At 43.1% G+C, this 23299-nt stretch overlaps 1 protein-coding gene and 1 long non-coding RNA gene across 3 annotated transcripts; one reads left to right on the top strand and one right to left on the bottom strand.

Moving 5' to 3' along the window:
- Nucleotides 1-5491: 5491 nt before the first annotated feature.
- Nucleotides 5492-11209, bottom strand: LOC121110642. Its single transcript, XR_005859494.1, has 2 exons — nucleotides 6452-11209; nucleotides 5492-5889 (listed from the first exon to the last, which is right to left on the bottom strand). It is a non-coding gene; the product is annotated as an uncharacterized LOC121110642 (long non-coding RNA).
- Nucleotides 11210-11587: 378 nt separating this feature from the next.
- Nucleotides 11588-21425, top strand: PCDH18 (protocadherin 18). 2 transcript variants are annotated; one of them, XM_420404.8, is made up of 4 exons: nucleotides 11588-14331; nucleotides 15182-15267; nucleotides 15382-15545; nucleotides 20247-21425. In XM_420404.8, exons 1-4 carry the CDS (start codon nucleotides 11827-11829, stop codon nucleotides 20915-20917), a joined length of 3426 nt encoding a protein of 1141 aa, XP_420404.3. In that variant the 5' UTR covers nucleotides 11588-11826; the 3' UTR covers nucleotides 20918-21425. The 2 variants fall into 2 exon arrangements, with proteins under 2 accessions (XP_420404.3, XP_004940992.1); XM_004940935.5 differs by having other exon boundaries at nucleotides 15179-15267.
- Nucleotides 21426-23299: the final 1874 nt, after the last annotated feature.

Genomic DNA, 23299 nt, shown 5'->3' with positions numbered 1-23299 from the left:
ACCCAGAAGGTTCATCACTTGCTATTTCCCAGATATTCCTCCTTGCACTTTGCCACATGTAGCTGATGTTCAAATCCAGCTAGACCATCCCCTTTCCAAAGATCCCTTCCTCACTTCTGTGGTCTTGCTTGTGGTCAGATTTCCAGCAACAGTGGATTCTTTCCATCATTTCCAATCTCGTATTATTTTGGCATGTAAACATGCAAAATAAAGTTGTTATTAACTTTTTTTTACCCAAGACTTTGGCTTCCTGCTTTGATTTCGCAGTTAACGCTGTTTCTGTGTTTCCCTCATTCTCATTTTAATCTTTTTTATGTTATGCATAATATAGATTTTACTGTGTATTTGTAATGTGTATGTCTCCCCTTCCACTCTGATGTTTGCTTTGTTTTGTTTTGCTGCTGTTTTTTTTTAATGAGTATGTGGAAGTTAATGTATATATATACTTCCAGTTTGGGAATGTTGGGTTTCAGCACAATAGTATGGTGTGTATCTACTTCTGTTATTTGTATGCACAGTGCTCATGGTTGCATACGCAGTTGCTGTTGTCATCAGTAAAATTCATTGCTTGTAGGGAGATGGTGGTTATTGTCTGGGCAGTCCAAAATACCATGAAAGCAATTTTGCATAATGACACAAAGCCACCCGTTAGAAATGATATATGCCACATAGCAAGGCAGGCATACCAACTGGGAGCCTGAGAACTGAAAACTACCATGAGTTAGTATATTTTTTCAATTTTCAACAAAAAGTAACTTGGTGGAATTTTTGTTAAGAAGTCTGGAACAAAGATACCTACTAGCACTTGTCTGTTAACAAAGTCATGCTGACTTTGTATGATTCACATGAAAATTTATATAGGTCTTTACTTTAAGGCTCACTTTCAGTTTATTATACAGATTTTCTTCCTTTTGGAGTAGTTATTATTCTTATTTTAAATACACATTGCATGGATTTTGTTTAAAATATGTCAGGTTTCCATGGTTTTACAACGTTAGGTAAAAACCCCATGTATTTTGCAAGTAGATTTTACAGTAGGTTGGTTGTCCTGCAAAATGCTAACGCTAACAATGAGATGTCAGAGACACCTTTTCTCTCCCTCTCTTCTCTCTCTTACTCACCCCTCTATTTGTGTATATATCATGGAAACCTGACAATCTCCAGGGTGCTCAGCTCCAATAAACTAATCTCACAATTCATGCATTACAGAAGATCTGTGAAAAATAGTTAGCCAGTTTTCTGTTGTGATGTGGGGGCACCATAAATTAAACTTAGGAACTGGAGAAGAGTTAACAATCAGATTTGTCAGAGGCAAAGCACCATGAAGACTCCTTCTCATTTCATAAACGTATAGATCATGAGACTAGGTATATAGCTTGGTTGATATAAATCAATCATTTTGGCCTCATTTCCACATGGATAAGGCTAAGGCTCATGTATATATATACACACACATATATATATATATTCCTTTTTTTCTTTCTGAAAAAAAGACAAATTCCTCCATCTGAGTTGTTGCAATTATAGTGCAAACACCTCTATTGTATTTCAGGGAAACAAATCAATTTATAAAAATGATTTTCCCTCAGTTACACTCAATTTTAGCAAATGGTACATAAATCTGGCACACTTCATGAGCCATACACTGAGAAAAGGCTTATCTCATTCATTTAATCCTATTAAAAATGAGGACTTGTGTTCCCCATGCATTCATTGGTGACAGCAGAATTTGGCCCAGTGGCAGATGTCTTGGGAGGTGGACTTTACAGGTGCAATCAAGTCAGTTAATGTATCCAGTCCAGGTGAGCCCACAAGTACAGTACTTTCTATGTCCCTTTCTGCCTACTGGTGCCAAAGAGAGCGCAGCACATTCCCTAATGGTACAAACAAATCAAACCATCTGACCTGTCAGGTTTTAATGTACCGAAATGAAGCTTGAAGCATAGTTACGAGAACAATGTCTGCTTGAAGTCCTAGTTATGGGCCATAACTGCTTGAAGTCCTAGTTATGGGCCATAACCATGTTGAATTACTAATGAGTCAGCTGCTTGTCACGGCTGAGGGCTGTTTGACCTGGGTGGAAATGAGAAACTGAATGTGAACAGAACTTAGTTAGAAAGATATAAGCTATAACTTCAAAAATTAAACCCTTAAAATATTATCAGCTGCAAATGTGAGACATGCCTGTGATCTAGGAGTTTCTATCTACGAGTCTCCACCAAGGAGTTTCCAAATTTGATCTAGATTCAGTAATATACACTCTGGCTGAAATTAAACCATTAACTCATCTATGCGCATGGATACCTCATTCAGCAGGCTCCTTCCTTATGCTCCTACCAACAAAGAAGATGGAGCTTATTGTCAGCTATAAAAAAAAGCCAGTGTTAGTCAGCTGAGGGAAGTATTCTTTGGCATCCCTAAATCAACTGATGTGATCCCTAATGAAAATAATAATCAACAGATGAAGCATTTTCCTCTGAAATATGCCAACGTCTTACTAGCACGGACACCCTAAAGAAAAGACACCTATGAACAACTATTACAAATAGCTGAAAAATTGCAAAAGTAACTTATGGAGATTCATTACAAAGACCTTTTCACTAAACTTCTTGTTTCTCTAAAAATTTTACATGTACATAAATACATACTTTATATATGTGTATAATGCCTGCAGCTTGCTCCATTACAGGGTTTACAGAGTTATGTTTGGAAAATAAGTGTATGAGTTAAGAGGACCATGCTTCAGTACCAGTCCAGTTATTGCTATTTTCTCATTTAGAAACTTTCTGTAAAAGAAATGCCAGCTGCTTCATTGCATCATACTGAAGTGTTCCAGGGTCTGACATAGATGTTTTGGACCTCAGAAAGGGGGAAAAAAAATGTGGGTGTACCCATGTTTATGCAGCCTGGTGAGAGAATGCATTCCATTAAGTTAAGGTTATTTTGGAATAGTCTTGCGTATTTAATTGAATTGACATCTGATTGAAGCAGAAATGTTTCTGACAGATGAAAATTGTGTCAGACTGAAATGTCTCAAGAAAAGCAAAACACATTTTTGATATATTCTCTGTACACGTCATATCTTTTTGCTGGCCACAAAGAATTTCATTTTTATAATACAAAAGCAACACAACTCTTTCATTTGAACTAATGGGGTTCTAATGAATTTTATGAATACTAATACACACACAATACGTTTCATACAGTTGGGCCATAGTGCACTATTTCTAAAATGGGTCTGCACAAATTAACTTTGAAGGGTGTCTGTGGCAGCCTTTCATCCATTAACTGCCTGGTGTGAGCCCCCACAACAGCTGATTTCAGAGTTAACCCCGCCTGATTCTTGCCAGTGGAAATTTGCCAAAATGATTACATCAACTTTCAATAAACCACATGTGCGTGACAACAGTAAGCAAACAATTACTTAAAACCCTATAATATAATTTGTAATTTGACATAATAGACTGTTCTTTCAGGGTTCACATTTCCATGACAAAGCCACAAGAACTGGGGCAGTTCTGCAAACAAGCATGCACTCTGAGTATCAGCAAGAGAAGTGCCCTTGGCCCTCCTCTCCTCCAGGCTCTGGGTTTGCACAACCACAGCGGTGCTTGGAACCAGCCATCATTTTGGGAAGCTCACCAGAATGCGACCGCTTCTTTCATTTTAGCTCTGCGGGATGGCAATGCCCAGCTTGTGTTTTGCCTAACAAGACAGCGAGGGGGCTGAGGAAAATAAACCTGTAGTAATGATTTATGGAAACAATAACACTGCTCTGAGTTCTAAAAACATCTGAAAATAAATGTCATGCCCTCACCTCATCCCCAGCTCTGCATGACATTTTCCATCCTCTGGTGTTACAAAGAGCGAGCAGAGACAGAGTCTCAGGAAAGAAATGTGGTGGTAAATGTATTTCTGCTTAAATCTAGTTTTTTTCAGTGAGGTCACAACTTGCTATCTATGCAACATTCAAAAGCTGTAAGATTACTGCACATTTGGGCCTTGAAGCCCTTCTGTTTTCTTTATTCAAAGACTGAGAGAGATCCTTTACTTCTGTTCAGGAGGTAGATCAGCTTAAATTCTCGTTCTCTTTCTCCTTCCCCGCCTCCCTTCTTTTAGCTGAGTGATTTATTTTAAAAAACTGTGACTTCTCTAATTTTCCATTTATGGGCAAGGGGTTCTTTGAAGCAGTAAAAGGACATGGGGCCAGCAAGGAGGAATCAGGCAGCATCTATTGTAGGAAAATGAAAAATAATTGCAGTTTTATGTGGGGTGAGGACACTTAAAGGAATGCAAAGGCTTTATCTGCAGATATGTGTTAACATTTTGTTTAGTCTATGGCTGTCAGAGGAAGATGTCAATTAACTCTGACTTTCTCTATATCCTAAAGAGTAAAAGTCTCATTTTTAGTCTGTTTTCCAAATTAACTCAAAATCAGAAAGTAGAGTTTGTCTGTTCATAATGGCAAAACAAACAAACAAACAAACAAAAAACAAAATAAATCAAAAGTTTGTCACAACTTTGAATGTGTCTGGGATTATGGAATAAGAGCAGTAGCACTCTGTAACGTCTTCTGAAGCACTGAAAAAGCTTATAAGATACTTACCAAAAGTATACAAAAGCGTAAAAACAAATAAGGCTATTTTTGCAATACAGTGACCTTCTTACAGACTTTACTATGAACACTGAAAGTTTATCGTTGGTGCCGTGCTAAGGCCATTGATTTTAGGCTGTTAGTAGCTGTTATGTCACTTTGCTTCTCCACCCCTGAGCATGTCCCTGTGCAAACCATTTTTGCAGTCCCTTGGCCTGGACTTGGAGAAGAGGAGCCCGAGCGCTCCGATGAATGGCAATGAGCATTGTCAGGGAGGCAGGAAAATTGAGTCCCGGCTCTGGCTGCCAGGTCAGGAGCTGCAGGAGCTAATTGTGTCAATGGTAATGAGACTGAGCAGGCAGCAGATGCTCACGTGCCTTTACAATCCAAATCCCACCAACAAATTCCTCCCACAGAAACTTTAAGGGACGTCTTGGCACCCTGGAGATGGTGATAGACCCGGTCTCAGCCACATGCCACCTGCTAGAGCCATTGTTTAAATAAAGGAGAAAAAAAAAGAAAGCCTATTATGATAACAAAGTTGTTTGCTGTCTCTTGCAATGACTTTATGGCACCAGTTTTTACCATACTGCATGTACTGAAAAAGAAAAGGAAAAAAAAGGAACATCTGATTCTTTAAAGAGAAACAGTTGTATTGAGCACTGTTAACAACTTACTTGGGAAGCCGGATGTTCAGTATATGTTACATATTCTGCTGATAAACCATGCTTGCCTTTTTCCCATTACAGCTCCCACTGTGCCTGCTTCCTACAGCAGGTTTACATTTCCACATGTTTTCCCATGACATAGAAGCGGGGAGCATTTCTTTACTCCTTTTTTTTTTTTTCCTTTTTTTTCCCAGCAAAATCAAGAACATAAAATGCAGATACCCATGTACAGTGCTGTATAAATATTTATTGTGAAATAAAACAAACTGCATGGCTGGTCCTGACTCTTGGAGCAGGATGGCTGGTGAGCTGTGCGTAAGGTTTTGAAGAAGGGGAAGGCCACCAGCACCATGTTCCCCTGCTGGCCATGGTGTGTAACACAGGATTGCTAGATGGGGCCACGTGGAGAGGTTCCGATTCTTGCAGGAAATCTCTGCCCAAGAATGTCTGTTTCTGAACAAGTCTGACCAAGTGTCCTTCACTGCCATTGGAAATTGAGCCCAGCATTGCTATTGCGCTCCTATGAGGCTCAGACCACGAGCGTGACCGGTGTCCTCGGGGTGAGCTGGTCACAGGCAGCTGCTGGCAGGGGGTGCAGATGAGTGGATCTGGACTGCTTGGCTTAGGCTGTCAGGGGAAGATTGAAGACATGCTTTGTCTGGTCTGAAGATACTTGAAGCAGCAATTATGCTCCTTTTTTAAACTCCCAGGGGTAGTGGAGAAAGTTAAAGTTGCTTAAAAAGCTTGGTTTGAGCTGGTAATTTAACAGAGTGTGCATTGTAGCCCAGGCTAAATTCACATCTACACCAAACTTCAACCCCTTCCTTTACAAATCCTCACTCTTGTGAAGAAAAGAATCACAAATGTAGCTACATCTTCTGCCCTGTTAAATGTGAGAATGGCCCTGAAGATCTCATCACAAGTTAGTGTTCTGCAGGGTGCTAGGGCAAGGTGTTCATCTCTAGAGAACTGCAGCAGTATGATGTAAAGCATTTCAAATTTATTTCAAACTCAAGTATGTCAATTACATGCACTACATCAATTATATGTACTATATCAATCATACATATGTGTACACATATGTATATGTATATATATAGCATATGAAGTTGCTAACACCTGGAATAAAAGCAGACATAGGGTATTCAATGCAGTTATATCAGTGCATAAGGCTGAAAACATTATGCACCTGAGGAATGTCCCGGATCTTGACAGTATTTTCCTTATGGGGAAGAGGGGTCTGGGGTCTTCAACTATGTCAGTGTTTCTCGAGTCCCACTGCGCACGGACCAAACGGTATAGCCACTGTCCTCTGGAGCACCTGGTTCTGGTGACAGAAAAAATGATGCATTAGGAAATGGGCAGTTGTGTACAACCGCAGCCACAGTTGGGTTAATGCGGCATTTGTGAGAAAGCGTTATGTGGTTTCCTCAGGTGTTGGGGGAAAGAAGCCTATCATATTTTTAAAGGTGCCTTTGTTACCAGGCATATATCGGGCATAAATAATGCTGAAAACCTCGTTTTACTGAAGTGCATGCCTTGCTCTTAAAGGCAATTTGAGGTAAAAGGCTAACAGAGATATTCTACGTCATACTTTACAAGGACACAACTAAACAGAACGACAAACACAATGTCAGATGCATTTAGAGTGATCAGACAATGGAATTTTCATTATATTCTGTGCCTGTCTGTTAATGACTACTCATATTAATTCAAAAGTAACCTGTAATGTGTTATGGGCATTTCTTTGTAATCAAGATTCAGTAAGCTGTAAGTCTCAGGCATTTTTCACTTTCGCACTTGGTAAAATGATGAGAGAGAAATGTCTTCCTGGTTCAGAAAGAGACTAAGTATCTTGGTATGGTACTTACCGTGCATGAACCATGTACAAGTTTAACTTGCTATTTATATACACAATGCTGCATTGCAAAACTGCCATGAAAATTTACTCGTGTAGCAGAAAATCTGCTCCCCTGCCCTTTGCCTCAATGATTGATGATAATGTAAAATCTAATTTTGAACTCGCTTATTAAAAAAAAAAAAAAAAAAAAGTTCTCGACCATCAGCAAATGTATAAAATTTTGTGGTTTGATATATTTTAATGAATGATTCGATTTCTCAAAGCAACTTGAAATGGTGAAAAGTGTAGATTAGGAGCAAATTTCTCTGTTCACCCCTCCTCTCCTTCTGCTTCAAGGGCTAACCCTAAACCTAACCCTCTGTTCACCCCATCCCTCCATTTATGGGCAGGACATGACAGCTGCTCTTCTACTGAGGCCAAGAAGACATTTTTCCCTGATATAGCTGTTATGTTTACAGGTGTCTCATATGTGACAGCGGTCATGGAGGATGCTCCTGTTGGCAAGAAGGGGCACAATACAGGCAGTGCTCTCAGGGTTATGGTAATTTAAGGTGCAGATTTGGGGAAGTCAGGATTGATAGTGTCAAGAGGATTTTTGCCCTTTCTAATTTATTTATCAGCAGCCTCTGTCCCCAGTTGGGATGGTCAGCGCTTTGCTGCATAACTGATGCCTGACTGAGGGACAAATAAAGGTTAAAATAAATGTCCCAGCTAATCTCATCGGGCTTACTTAAGAAGACTGTGATACACAGGAGGTCCTATTTGATAATGCAATGGCCCACTCAATCTTTAATGTCTCTTAGAGCAATCCAGCCTCTAATACATCCTAGTTCTGGAAGAGGTATCAGGTACAAGTCTGTCTGATGAGACAGCTAACAGGTTGGACAAATACGGCACTACTTTGTGATAAGTTCTACATCTATAAGATCTATCTTTGTCCGTGCCAAAAAATCAGGCTGAAATGTCAGCCTCCTTTCATGCCTATCAGTCCTCTAGCAACTTCTCTGTGGCTCCAAGAGTGAATCTGAAATGGTAACACTCATCTTCCTACATGGGTACCCTTCGCCCATTCTGCTGCATCAGATGGAAATGTAAGGTGAAAAGATGAGAGAGAGCCCTGTTTTTGGTTTTACTTTGGGCAGCAAGCTCACTGAAAAGGGAGGGGGAGAGAAGGAAGGAGAGAGGGACAGACAGAGGGAGAGGAAGGTGAAAGAGAAGAGGGAGAGAGCAGCCCCCCAGTTTTGTCATTCATTGTGATGGAAATGTTCTTTTAAAATACACTTCTGACTTAGGGAGACTTGTCTTTCACATTCATTACACAGGTGTCAAATCAAATTTTGTCTTGCTATGTCTTGTGCACTGGAGCATGGTGCATATGACATTTTGTAACATGTTGCAACATAAGGCAATAAATCATACTGAAAGTGAATAAAACCTCATTTCTTTTTTGGGGGTGGGGTGGATGAACCAAATGGCACTGTGCTAATTTCACTGTGCTTCTGTCATTGTCAAGAAAATCATTTTCTTTCTCCCCTGTCCCTGGCGAGGGACTGTTTCTCAAAGCAGTTCCTCAAAGTAAAATTCTCTGTCACCTAAGTTTTGGATATATACCATGCACCTAGGGGATTGATAACTTTTAGAAGGAAATATATGCTTCAAAGCTCAATAAAACTCCTTTGAGAAACAAGACAGACTTTAAAGCATCTCCACCAGAGAAGTAAACCTATTTTCAGCTAAGTGAAAAAATTTTTAAGCTGCTGTGCAGCTGTGGCTTCTGGAGTAGCAGTGTAGGCAAAAGGAAGCCCGATTGGGAGATGCTTCCTTTTCTTTCCACAGGTGCACTGCTGGGCGATTCTGAATGCAACTCTGGAGGAGATTTTGCAGCGAGTAGATAGGTATTGGGTGGGAATAGCCCGGCTCGGTCTCCAGGAGGCCAGCAGCACTCTGCTCACGTGCCTAGCAGCACTCAAATACCACGCTCCATAAGAAATGTCTGCGGGCTGCACGTGGGACTCTCCCTTCCCTTTGTAAGGGAAGTCTGCCATGTCAAAGGTGGACGGGAGTTTAAGAGACTTTCAGACAGGACTCTTTCACTGGCTGAGTGAGGAATCAGCCCTGGGAGTGCTGTGATTGTTCCCAAGCGCCACTCACTCCAACGCTGCTGCCTCTGCACCAACAGAGTGAGGAGGGTCTTCTCCTGGCTCAGGGGTTCAAGCGGATGCTGGGAAAAAAAAAAGCAGAGGAATGCTTCCCCCTTGCTTTAGTTCAGAATCCTGATAAGGGCTGTGCCAGTGACATCTTTATCTTCATTGTAAGTGTTAATGCTTGGTGGCATGACAGTGTGGACTTCTGTGACAATGTTATAAATAACCTGATGGTGAACTTGCCAAAACAAAAACGGAAAAAAAAGAAAAGAGACACTGCTCTTCCCATCTATAGGCATCCTGCTATCTGTTAATACAGATATTAATATGAGAGTATCTCAGAGGGTGTCTCTGGGAAAGATCAAGGTGATGAAATGGAATTACTATTTGGAAAGTGATAAGAATTGCGCTATGAAGCAAATTCTTCATAGCTAAATGTACCCAACAGTTACTCGTAGGAACACGTTATCATTTCACTATATATATAATGTGTTAGCATTTCAGCAGGGAAATTATTTTTCTATGAATTATTCATCTTCCGTAGTCATGTAATGGGGCAGTGACTTCTTTTATCAACAAAATACTTTTTATTGACACTCAGAACTGCATTTAATTGAGCCCATTCCCCCAATTATCGTCAGAAAAGAGTTTACACTGACGTTTTGGAAAAATGTTATAGGAAGATTTATCAGAGCCGCAAAAAAAAAAGCTGCCCATGAACTAATGGAATTAGATTATCTTTGAATTTTCTCCACCAGAACTTAGAATGGCCACTAATTCCTTTCTTTGCTCTTTTGGTGTTTGCAAAGGGGTTCACTAAAGCCTGAATTGATATAATTATTGGCTTGGATTGTTAGAGATTTAGGCCAGATGGCTATGGGTTTCTAAAGTCCCAGTTGCTTGTGTTAGCTTTTCTAGTTTGCCTATAGGGTTTGGGGATCAGCAATTTGAAAGGGCTGCAAACTTGTAAAACAGTGTTATTCATGGGGGCAGAATGTTCATCGGCGTGACCCAGTACTAAATACATTCATTATAGGCATTTCTATTCTGCACAATTTGCCACACGGCGCTGGTTTGTGAAAAAAAGAGACAATGGCTTATAAAATGCTTCTGAATGCTTAAAAAGAAGGAGAGTTCACGCTGAGCCTCCTCTGCTTTCTCTTTCAACAAGAACCTTCTTAGTGACTTTGGCTGAGCTCTGCGGAGAGCAAGTAAATTGGAAGAAGAGGAGATTTACTTTTTACATTTCTGGACATGGCAGGGAGAATATCTGAGAGAAAAAAAAAAAAAAGAAAAAAGCAATAAAAGAGAGCGATGGTGAGATTATGTGAAACGCCAATAAACAAGTGGGAGAAGTTAGCAGGGAAACAATGGGAAGCGCGGCGAGGCTGTAGTAGCTAAAATGATAAACTAAAGGGGAAACAGGGATCACGTCATGAGCATACAGGAGGAGATATCTGCTTGGGAGACCTGGCTGCAGCGCGGAGCTCGTGCAGCCATCTGTGCCGTTTCTGGGACACATCACTCGCCCAGCCCGCAGATGATTTTATTTCTTGGTGCAAGTTGCCATGCAAACATGAGAACAGCTCCCGGCAGTAGAGGAGGCTGAGGGGAGCGATCACTTTCGGAGCGCTCCGTCTGCCCCACGGCCCCTTCTCTCAGACGCTCGGCACGAGCGAGGCGCAGGGCGGAGGAAACGGATCTGAGGAACCGGGCAACGGCACACGGCAAAGCGCACGCACAGCCGCGCTGGGGCACACGCGCTGAGGGTAGAACAGCAGCGGGAGGAGACGCGGGCTGCCCGAGAGCGGGCAGTGTCACTGAGTGGGCACGCAGCGCGGAGACTCCAAGGAGTGAGAGGAGCTCTCCGCGCACAGACAGACACTGAGGAGCGGCAGCTGACAGGGAGACAAGCGGCACCGAGGCGCTTGCGAAGCAGTTAGCTGCTTCCTTCCCTCCCCCCCCCCCCCCCCCCATCCCGCTCATAGCCTGGGGAGCGAGCAGTTAACTAAACGGGAGGACCACGCTGTGCCAGCGGGGTGGCGGCCGTGGCGGGACCGGGACCCCTCAGAACGCTGAGGGCGCGAAGCCTCCGGCGCTGCCCCCGCGGGCGGGAAGCGCGGGCTGGCGGCACCGCCCCCGCCTCCCCCGGCCGCGCCCGCTGATTGGCTGCCGGCGCCGGGCCGCACCGCGCTGCGGCTTTGTCCGAGTGAAGTTGCGCGGGGCTGCGGCCGGAGTCGGCGCCGCCCGCGCTCGCTGCACCGCCCAGGGAGGGAGGGGCGTGCCCGGAGACGCCGCCGAGCTCGGGTCCGCCGGCGGCACATGGAGAGCGGCTGAGCAGCGGGAAGGGCGGAGGCGCGGGAGCGCAGGCGGGGAGCGCGGAGCGCGGCGGCGGTTCGTCCCTGGATGTCCCGGCACGGTGTGTATGGAAAAGTTTTCTCATCTACTGCGCTGTCGATGCCGGGCTGGTTGTGAGAGGCGGCTGGAAGGAGCAGATGTGCGCGGGGTTTGAGGTACCGGAGGAAGTTTGAGTAATTGCTTCTTAACTCGCTGGGAGAAATGAATTGCAGAAACTTACAAACGCGGCAGGCTGGCAGCAAAATGCACTTTCTGTTCCTTTTTGCACTGGCGGTTGCGTCTCTCGATAAGGCTGTGCTGGGCAAGAACCTGAAGTACCGGATTTACGAGGAGCAGCAGGTCGGCTTGGTCATTGCCAGGCTGGCGGAGGACGTGGCCGATGTTCTATTGAAAATCCCCAACCCCGCCTCGGTCCGCTTCCGAGCCATGCAGAGGGGGAACTCCCCGCTGCTCGTCGTCCGCGAGGATAACGGGGAGATCAGCATCGGCGCTAAGATCGACCGGGAGCAACTCTGCCAGAAGAACTTGAACTGCTCCATCGAGTTCGACGTGATCACCCTGCCCACCGACCATCTGCAGCTCTTCCATGTGGAAGTGGAGGTGCTGGACATCAACGACAACTCCCCCCAGTTTGCCAGGGCTCTCATCCCCATCGAAATATCTGAGAGCGCGGCGGTGGGCACCCGCATCCCCCTGGACAGTGCTTTTGACCCAGATGTGGGGGACAACTCCCTGCACACTTACTCCCTTTCCGACAATGATTTTTTCAGCATCGAGGTGAGGACGAGGACTGACGGTGCCAAGTATGCAGAGCTTATCGTGGTGAGGGAGCTGGACAGGGAGCTGAAGTCGAGTTACGAGCTCCAGCTCACCGCTTCCGATAAGGGGGTGCCGCAGAAGTCTGGGTCGTCCCTCCTGAAAATCAGCATTTCTGACTCCAACGACAACAGCCCTGCTTTTGAGCAGCAGTCCTATATAATTCAACTCCTGGAAAACTCCCCAGTTGGGACTTTGCTCATAGACCTCAATGCGACCGACCCAGATGAGGGCGCTAATGGGAAGGTCGTGTACTCCTTTAGCAGTCATGTGTCTCCCAAAATTATGGAGACTTTCAGGATAGATTCGGAGAAAGGACATCTGACCCTCCTGAAGCAAGTGGACTATGAAATTACCAAGTCCTATGAAATTGATGCTCAGGCTCAAGACATGGGACCAAATTCTATTCCAGCTCACTGCAAAATTATAATTAAAATTGTGGATGTGAATGATAACAGACCCGAAATTAGCTTAAATTTGATGTCCCCAGAAAAAGAAGAGACGGCTTACATTTCTGAGGGGTCCCCCCTGGACACGTTTGTTGCCCTGGTCAGGGTGCAGGACAAGGACTCGGGTGTAAACGGAGAGGTAGTTTGCAAGCTCCATGGTCATGGCCACTTTAAACTGCAAAAGACTTACGAAAATAACTATTTAATCTTGACTAATGCCAGTCTAGATAGAGAAAAGAGATCTGAATACAGCTTGACTGTAATAGCAGAGGACAAGGGAACGCCAAGTCTCTCCACGGTAAAACACTTTACTGTCCAAATCAGTGATGAAAATGACAACCCACCGCGCTTCCAGACAAACAGATACGAAGTAGTTATCTTAGAAAATAACTCTCCGGGAGCGTACATCACATCCGTCACGGCCACAGACCCAGATCTAGGGGACAATGGGCAGGTTACCTACACTATACTGGAGACCTCTGTTTTGGGAAGTTCTATAACCACCTATGTGACCATTGATCCCTCCAATGGGGCAATCTACGCCTTGAGAACTTTTGACCATGAAGAGGTAAATCAGATTGTCTTTATGGTACAAGCCAGGGATGGAGGGAGCCAGCAACTTGTTAGTAACACCACAGTGGTACTAACCATCATTGATGAAAATGACAATGCTCCTGTCATCGTGGGCCCAGCACTGCACAACAGCACGGCGGAAATCTCAATCCCTAAAGATGCTGGGATTGGCTTTCTTGTCACGAGGATAAGGGCTACAGATAGAGACTCTGGTATGAACTCTGAACTCAGCTGCTCCATAGCAGCTGACAAGGAAAACAGCATCTTTGTGATGGATCCCAAAACTTGTGACATCTCCATCAATGTGAGTGTAGAATCGGTTCCAGCTAAGCACTGGGAGTTTTATGTCATAGTCCAGGATAAAGGCAGTCCTCAGCTTAGTACTAAAGCGCTTCTGAAGTGTACAGTTTTTGAGTATGTTTATTCATTTTCAAGCACAGAAGCTACTTTGGTAAGCCAACCCTCTCTGGATGTCTCGATGATAACAATTATATCCTTAGGATCAATATGTGCCGTTTTGCTGGTCATCATGGTTATCTTTGCTACGAGGTGTAATCGAGAGAAAAAGGACACCAGGTCCTACAACTGCCGTGTGGCAGAATCGACCTACCAGCACCACCCGAAGAGGCCCTCCAGACAGATCCACAAAGGGGACATCACATTGGTGCCAACAGTTAATGGCACGCTACCCATCCGATCCCACCACAGAGCTTCCCCGTCCTCATCCCCGACCCTGGAGAGAGGACAGATGAGCAGCCGGCAGAGCCACCACAGCCACCAATCGCTGAACAGCCTGGTGACAATCTCCTCCAACCACGTGCCTGAGAACTTCTCACTGGAGCTCACCCATGCAACTCCAGCTGTTGAGGTAAGGTCCTCACTTTGCTTTGCACTCACAGGTCCTCTTGGGAGAATGGGGGTGCTTTTCATGCAGCAGGCAGTTAGATCTTAGTCCCATGCGTTACAGATTTCCCCTTAAATGTTACAGCTTTGCAGCTTTACTTCAATAGCAACTGGATCCATTACCACAGGGTTACATCTGTTCCTAATAGTGTTAGTTCTTGGATCTTCCCCGTAAGGCTGAAACAATGCAGTGTAACGTAAACCAGAGCAGATTCCTGTGTACGAAGCTTCCTCCTGCCTTGCCTTCACTTTTCCTCTGTGTAGCTGTTTTAGAAAGAGTCCAGAAGAACAGAGGAAATTTATTAATGGGGGTGGAAAACTACAAGTTTAAACACTGACACAGTTTAGGTACATGTATTCTAAGGCAGTGTGTGTCTGATATCTGCACACAGTGTCCCAAACTTTGGGACCGCACATTTCACTTTTTCCTGCAGCTTTGGTGTAATGGCCTTAAATGAGTGCCATACCTCATTACACCTAGTGATTTATGACTGTGGAATGGAAAGGGGGTGTCTCTAATCTATTAAAACAAAGCAAAATGCAACCTCTGCTTAATTACTTGTTTTACTTGTTAATGAATTCCGAGGCTAACAAACAGCAGTACATTTCCTCATTCTGAAATGTCTTCAGCTATTTTGTGTGGCAGACTCTACACTAATAGTCAGTTGTACTGCGTTATGTATGTGTAGGAATTTGATTTAGTTAAACTTGAAAAGGGAAAAAAAAAAAACTTGAAATGAATTAGTAGTAGTTTTAGAACTAGGAGTCTGAGCTTCTATTTCAAGGAATCATTATTTTCACCTTCTCTTTAGCAGGTTTCTCAACTTCTCTCAATGCTTCACCAGGGCCAGTATCAACCAAGGCCAAGTTTTCGAGGAAACAAATATTCCAGAAGCTATAGGTAAGGATCTGAATATTGTTGCTGTATGTGTATCAAACAATATACTAGTGTATTTTTAATCCAAGTAGTACACGAGATAATTTGATTCCACCATTACCACCGTTCTCTTTACAGATATGCCCTTCAAGATATGGATAAATTCAGCCTGAAAGACAGTGGCCGGGGTGATAGCGAAGCTGGAGACAGCGATTATGATTTGGGTAGAGAGTCTCCAATTGACAGACTTCTTGGGGAAGGATTCAGTGACCTTTTCCTTACAGATGGGAGAATTCCTGCAGGTATGAGCACAATGGAAGCTGAACGGTTTATTTACAGTGCTGCCTAGCTGTCACTTTGATAAAGCTACTACTGAGAAAGCAAAAATTCTTTAGCTTTCAAGTCTTGTGTTTCCTTCTGTCTCCTCTGCCTCATGATAAATACTGAGCTGAAGCATTCCCGTATCTAGGCAAATGAAAACTCAGATGCAACTGAAAAATCTGCCCAGAGCAACTCATACTTTTCTCTTTTATTTGCATCGTCTTGAGCTGGCTTCAAATTCCCCAACAAAAAGCATCACCTCCTCTACATCCTTAGACTTCTAATGACTGGGTGGATGTTTGTTTTTAAAGCTAGGCAGTTGTGGTTTGTTAAAAATACGCGGAACTATAATTTAGGGGATACATTTTCCACAGTGGGTTTGATCCATAGGATACAAACTTGCGCAGTTCAGAAGTGAATTGTGAGGTTGGTCAAGAAATATGGATGACAAAAGAAAGGGAAGTATTTCTCCCACTGAAAAATGAATTCAGGTGGCAAGGGAAGCATCTTAACGTGTGCCAGATCTAAATCTTGCAATCCTGACTTACAGAAGAAGGAGCTTAAGAGAAACAGCTCAGGTAGAGGGCAGAGGAGAGAAAATTTAGAAAAAGATGAGCGAAAGCAAGCTAAACACACATTTGTATATGAAGTACCATTTGTGAATTTCTGCCCAGTTTTAAGTTGAAAACAAAAGGATATAGGAAATCACACTGCGTACAGACATAAGATTTTTAAAATGACTTTGATAATTACATAGCCACTGGTTGTACCCTCGATCTTGTACCCATTTCAGTTCATTTTTAATTAGCTCTGTCCAGCTGATGGGGCTGGATAACTTCAGTGTGGTTGAAGTTTACATCAGGACTGATTAATAAAGTCATTCTATGAACAAGGGAACATTGCTTTGTAGGTTGGTGCAGCATGTGTTCCTTCCTGCAGTGACCCCCAGACATTGCCCTGAGCTGGAGCAGAGGAGCTGCAGTGTCGTAGCTCCTTCCCTCTGCTGCCACAGAAAACAACAGTGGGCTTATCTCTGCCCGTGGCAAGGGTTTGAAAGTACATCTTGTATCACCTGTCCAGATATTCAGCTTTCTCCTCAACCTAGTCTTTGGTACCCAGTACTTCAAAACCAGAGGCCTTTAAAAGGTACTATTTTTCCAGAATCTTTAATAAAAATCTAGTGTCCTAATGCCTTTTTTCATCCTAATCTCCCCCTGTTCCTATTACTTATTCGCCTGACATCCAGCATGAGGCATGTCTCCCTCTCTCCTGTGGTTAGCAAAGTAGGGAGGGATCTGCTGCAGCTCTCAGTTGCCAGGGGAACTTGAAGTGCAGTGGTGTTTGCACTGGCATCAGGCCTGCTGCTGCCAAGGCATAACTGTCCCCTTCCTGTTAGGGGGTTGAGGGTTGCCAGCAGGCAGGAGTGGCAACGCTCTGGGCTAGCTCAAATGCTGTTACGCGTCTTCAGCTCCTGCAATTCTCTCTCTAAACAGGAAGCCTAAGGGCAGGGTTTCCAAAAGTGCCTGGCCTTCCCCTAACACTAATTGAATTCAGAGTAAGGAAAGCTCCTGCTGTGTACAGATGCAACTCAGTTTAGCTGCAAAGTAGTGCATTTAATCTCAGCCAGATGCCCATTTACCACAATGTGTAGTATTAGTCCATCAGATAAGTATGCTCAACTCATTTAGATGAGATGTGAACTGTTCTGAATCCCCTGTACAATCCAAACACACACACACACACACACACACAAAAAAAAAAAAAAAAGAAAACTTCCTGGAGGTTTCCTGCTCTCCATTTTGAAAGGTTTCTGCATTGTCAGTCTGGACACAGGCAAAATGCTGTGAGAAAGCCCTTGCAATTTGTTCTTTTAAGGTGGAACTGGAAAGGAATGAAGCCTTCGAAACTTCAAAAATGTCAGGATCAGAAAGTTCAATAACTGCCCTCAAAAGACTTGTTTCTTTCTCTCACTTTTTAAATCTTCCCTGGTAAGTTTTAAGTTCCAGGGAAAAAACGTTGTGCATTTTTCTTTTTTACTTTATTGGTGATTTAAGGGCAGACTGTGACACCATTCATTTTTTTCAGAGTATCTTTTGATCTTCTGCTCAACTATGTCTGTGTATATATATGTGTATATATATGTGTGTGTGTGTGTATATATATATATATTTTTTTTTTTTTTACCAAAACCAAACATGATAAGATCAGTAGCAGAACTCACAATGAGGTAATCATAGAATCATGAAGGTTGGAAGAGATCTCTAAGATCATCTTGTCCAAGTGTCCACCTACCATCAGTATTCCCCAATATGTCCCTAAGTGCTACATCTACCCTTTTCTTAAACACCTCCAGGGATGGTGACTCCACCACCTCCCCGGGCAGCCTGTTCTAGTGCCTGACCACTCTTTCAGAGAAGAAATTTTTCCTAATATCCAACCTGAACTTCCCCTGGCGCATCTTGAGGCCATTCCCTCTCATCCTATTGCTGTTACTTGGGAAATGAAGCCAACCTCCACCTTGCCACAGCTTCCTTTCAGGCAGCTGTAAGGTCTCCCCTGAGCCTCCTCTACTCCAGACTGAACAATCTCAGTTCCCTCAGCTGGGGCCCAAACCAGAGCACAGTACTTGAGGTGTTGCCACACCAGACATGAGTACAGGGGGCCAATCGCCTCCCTGGTCCTGCTGGCAATGCTATTTCTGATTCAAGCCAGGATGCCATTGGCCTTCTTGGCCACTGCTAATGAAATGCTAAACTGTTGAGAGTCTCTCGTTAATTTACAGGAGTATTCTTAATTAGGGGAGTAATCTTGACCTTCTGGAACAAGTTGAGAGCTGGTCTAGGCACACCAGATCACTGAGATATCTTTTTTACTTTCTAATTCTTTGGCATTTCCTGTTAAGACAGCACAAGTATGCTTTTCATGTGTGGGAGCAAAGCACTCTAAGGCATTGCAGTCACTCATACCAAGATGTCAACCACTGATTCCACTGATAGGTTCTTTTCATTATTTACTGTTGGAAGCTTGCTGATCGGTAGGCCATTTGCAATGCCTTGTGCAGTATCCAGCCTGCAGCCTGAACCCATGTTCTTGAAGAAATTGATGCTCCCTCCTGTAAGAAGCAGAGAAAGATTGTACTTGAAGGAATGGGAAGGGCATTAGCAAAGCAAACAATATGATAGGCTGCGTGAGGCATAGAGATAAATAACGCTGACAGTTTTACAGTAGCACTTTATCAATCATGGGTATGTTCAAAGCTGAAATACACTGTTCAGTTCTGCTTACGCTACCGCAAAAAGAACTTTTGATAAAGTGTGTGGATCCAGAGCCAAATGGGGAGCATGATGAGAAAATGAGGAAAATCTACAGGGCATGACTGGAGACATTTAGTTTCAGAAGTGGTATTTCTTCCATCTTTAATATATAAATGAAGAAAGAAAAAGAAATTACATCCTGCATGGGATAATCTAACCAGTAGTCCATAGGGGATTAGGGGAAATTTTTCCTACAGTCAAAATATGCATAATGTGAAGCCTGGCATTGCTAAAAGCTTTCTTTGAAGTATGTGGCTCAGATTCAAGTTAGCAGCCTCTGCAATGCTTGGGCTGTTCCAGAAGGACTGCCAGGTACCCAGACAGCACCCAGCCTGTTCTGAGGCTTTGTGTCATAAAGAGTCAGTTCCTTTTGGAGAGGCAAATTTGGCCTCTTCCCCTGGCACGTCCCTCCTTGCAGGCCTGTCATGTAGGTCTTCACCTGTTTCTGCTTCCAGGGACCTTTCCCAGGTCTCCTCAGTGTTTATGGTCTACTCTTGCAGTGACCCTCAGCGGGCCAATCACTGGCCTTAATGCATGGCTTCCGTATGACATACCACTAACCACTAAAGTCTAGCAGTGAAAGAGGGAGTTTTCAACTCTTCAGCCCTCTTGCTGGCTTGAATGCCCATCTTGTGGGTTAGTGTCACCCTTGTGTCTACACTGTGCCAGCATAGCACAGGAACTGGATCTACAGAGCTGCAGATACTCCTGTCTGTATAAACCCTGGGGTCACCCTGGATATGGATTAAAACCTAAATATTCTGGTACTGGATTAAAAAATGATTCAGTTAATAAGGTCAGATGTTAGTGGATCAACTGGTGTTCAACATACACCCCATTGTCAGATCAGAAGGAGATAATTTAATGGAGATTCGTCTGCACGGTTTTGTTCTTCTGTATTTCCTCTGTTTATTCTCCTGTTATTACTCTGATGTGCTTCTTTATTTGTACGTGAAAGACTTGAGTAAAACAGCTAAAAGCTGGAAGGTAGAAACACTTTCATTTTATTTCTATATTTATGTAAAAGCACTTCACAAAGGGAATGAATGTCTTTAAGTTACAAGAGCTAGTTATCTCCCTGGAGTTTATGTTTATCTGCCATCTTAGCATATTATATCACTTTCTTACCAGTTCTGTACTTACCATTCCTGGGTTTTGAGACCTTTTAGGAATGGAAGTGCATTTAAATCCAGGCCATTTGCAGTTGCTGACTTCACGCATTACAGAAAGTGAATCCAAACACCAGGTTGGAACATCTTTGATCCCTGGAGAAGTTCAGCCTTTGTCTTCATTGGGTGTTAGACCTTGTGTATATAAATGATAGGTGCAACCGAAGGAGGATGTTCACTCTCATCTTTTTTCTTGTAGCAATGCGTCTGTGCACGGAGGAATGCAGGGTTCTAGGCCACTCTGACCAGTGCTGGATGCCACCGTTGCCATCTCCCTCATCCGATTACAGGAGTAACATGTTCATCCCTGGGGAGGAGTTTCAGTCACAACAGCAGCAGCTGCAGCAACAGCAGCAGCAGGGCCTCGAGGAAGATCCACAGCCTGCTGACACCAGTGAAAAGAAGAAGAGCTTTTCAACGTTTGGCAAAGACTGTCAGGGTGAGGAGGAATCAGGAGACACTTGTACCTCCTCTCTTCTCTCTGAAATGAGCAGCGTCTTCCAGCGCCTGCTGCCTCCCTCGCTAGATGCCTACACAGAATGCAATGAGATGGATCGCTTGAATTCATTGGAGCGCAGGAAGGGACATTTGCCTGCCAAGGCTGTGAATTATCCACAGGGAGTGGCTGCCTGGGCAGCCAGCACGCATTTCCAAAATCCAGCCAACAATGGGCCAACTCTGGGGACTCACTCAAGTGCACAGCCTTCCTCTAAATGGCTGCCAGCCATGGAGGAAATCCCGGAGAATTATGAAGAAGATGATTTTGACAATGTACTCAATCACCTCAGTGACGGTAAACATGAACTCATGGATGCCAGTGAGCTGGTGGCAGAAATTAACAAGCTGCTGCAAGATGTCCGGCAGAACTAAATGTTTCAAAAGCCTATTTTTCCATGTTTATGGAAAACTGGAAAGAAAGAAAATAAATAGAACAAAAAACAGACTGAGGAGAACTGGCATTGCCAATGAGTTGCATTTATCATAAATGTGTCCGTGTATGTTGAATATTAAAATACTGTATTTTCATATGTACACAATGCAAGTGTGATTATCTGTATTTTAAAAATACATTTGTACCTTATATTTATGTGTAATTTAACAAATAAATTTTATTTTTCTACACCCACAGCAAGCATGTTTTCCTAAATGTATATAGATGGTACCATCCTTGTCAAAACACCCACCATTCTTGCCACACAGGCATGTAAAATAACAAAAGAAGGGGAGTCACTGCTTTCCATTATTATTTCTTTTAAGTCTCAAATGTTACAAAACCAAATCCATATCACTGAAACCTTATCCAAGCATTAGTTTTAATAACTGATCCAACACCTTGTTGCAATGTTTCTTTCTTATAATAAAGAGTTGTCAACTCCCACAAGGCCTAAAATGTCCTTTTTTATTTTGATGTTTGGTTAAAAGTCATTTTTTCCCATTTAATTAATAGGTTATCACATATTTGAGTCTTCTGCTTACAAATAAGTGTTTCCTCAAGTGGACAAATCATGGAATTAATTGATGGAGCTTTCAGTATTCTCTTAAAAAAAAAAAAACAACAATAAACAATAACATTCATTTGTTCTGCCACTGTTATGCTGCAAAGCCAGTTGGAGTGAGTGCTGTATACTTGAAAGACAGCTATCAAATTAGATTTTCTGACCTTAGGTTGAATTCTCACCCCATGTAAATAAAAGAATTGCAATTGCCTTCTTTATCATTGTGACACCAAAATAAAATGAATGTTGCATCTGTCAGGAAAACTATTATTTTACATAGCAGTTGTAGCTATGTTTTGTGTCTGTTTTGTGTCTATCTTGTATATGTCCAATGATATAGAAGTACTTTAGTCCCCTAGAATTGAGCTGTTTCACTATCTTAATCAGTTCCTTCAACATGCAGGGTTTTCTCCCTTTATTGAAGGAATCTCAGTGAAAACTGAGTAATTTATACCATTGTGCCATCACCTCTGGCAGTGAAGTAGATACTGTTTCTCACTTAATAGCTGGAGTCATTGTGATTCTTTTAGTTCCTTTATTCAAAAACATGTTTGATTAGCCTGCCACAAACAGGGAGGTTTTTGTTACAGAATCACAGAATGACTTGAGTTGGAAGGGACCTTAAAGATCATCTAGTTTCAGGTCCCCTGCCGTGGGCAGGATTTCCAACCACTAGATGTCTGCGATCATCCAACCAATTATTTATTCACCTAACAGCCCAGCTTTCAAATTCACCTCTTTTCAATTTAGAGAGAAGGATGTGGTGTGGGATCACGTCAAAGGCCTTGTGCATGCTCAGGTAGGTGACCTCAGTTCCCTTCCTTCCTCCAATGATGTTGTCAGACCATAACAGGAGGCCACCAGATTGGTCAGGCACAATCTGCCTTCGGTGAAGCCCCGCTGGCTATCTCGAATCACCTCTTTGTCTCTCATGTGCCTTAACATAGCTTCCAGGAGGATCTGCTCCATGATCTGATCTTACAGAAAACAAATAGATTGACATCTGAGAAACATGGAAGGGTTTTAGATTCCCGGTGTTCATTTAGGGAGAGTGCTAAGTTATTAAGAGCCAGACAGAAAACTGGTATTTGAGCTTTTCATTCAGGACTGTAAAAGCTTGTCTCTACTTCAGGAGTTGATAAGTACAGCCATGTCGGTTAGAAGGTCTCAGATTTCTAACCAAGTATCCACATTGTCAGAAATCATCATGTAGATTAAACTATCAATGTGTGATTTCCTCAATATGCTGTACAAATTTAAGAGACTGACTTATCTGCACTGTTAAAAAAAAAATAGATCATCTCATAGCAGAGGGTTTGTTTCCATTTCCGTGAATTTTTTTAGCTCCTTTGAAATACCAGCATGGCTTCAGCCTCATCCAACTACTTTCAGTTACTTAAAAAACAAAATAATGACTTCTCTATCATTAAATACTCGAAAACCTTTCCCTATTTTCCTTTTTGCTGAACCTTTCCCAGGTCTGTTGCCAGTGCCAACCCATAGACAGCGCACAATTTTGGATCCAACTTTTCTCATTCCTCATCCAGCTTCAAATTGTTCTTATCCCTCTACAAACTCATCTTCATTCCCAAAGCCTGCCACACAGACTGCTTTTATTCTTCGCATCCGTCTGAGCCCTGAGGGCAGTAATAGGCCTTTTAGGCTGACCAAGACCTCAAGAGTTCATTTAAGCTCAGCCTAGAGCCACTATCTGCCTGTGGGCTGTTGTCTCACACCGCATTCTGGAGGGACCTAA

Source organism: Gallus gallus, chromosome 4, assembly GCF_016699485.2.
Source record: "Gallus gallus isolate bGalGal1 chromosome 4, bGalGal1.mat.broiler.GRCg7b, whole genome shotgun sequence".
In the NCBI taxonomy this organism is placed as follows: Eukaryota; Metazoa; Chordata; class Aves; order Galliformes; family Phasianidae; genus Gallus; species Gallus gallus.
The sequence above is the reverse complement of the archived record's forward strand: the minus strand, read 5'-3'. Positions and strand labels throughout refer to the sequence as shown.

Excerpts from the sequence above, each read along its gene's own strand:
- PCDH18 (XM_004940935.5), top strand. The coding sequence starts at position 11,827 with ATGAATTGCAGAAACTTACAAACGCGGCAGGCTGGCAGCAAAATGCAC. Across the intron at positions 15,268-15,381 it reads AAATATTCCAGAAGCTATAG|ATATGCCCTTCAAGATATGG; the intron begins GTAAGGATCTGA and ends TTCTCTTTACAG. Across the intron at positions 15,546-20,246 it reads AGATGGGAGAATTCCTGCAG|CAATGCGTCTGTGCACGGAG; the intron begins GTATGAGCACAA and ends TTTTTCTTGTAG.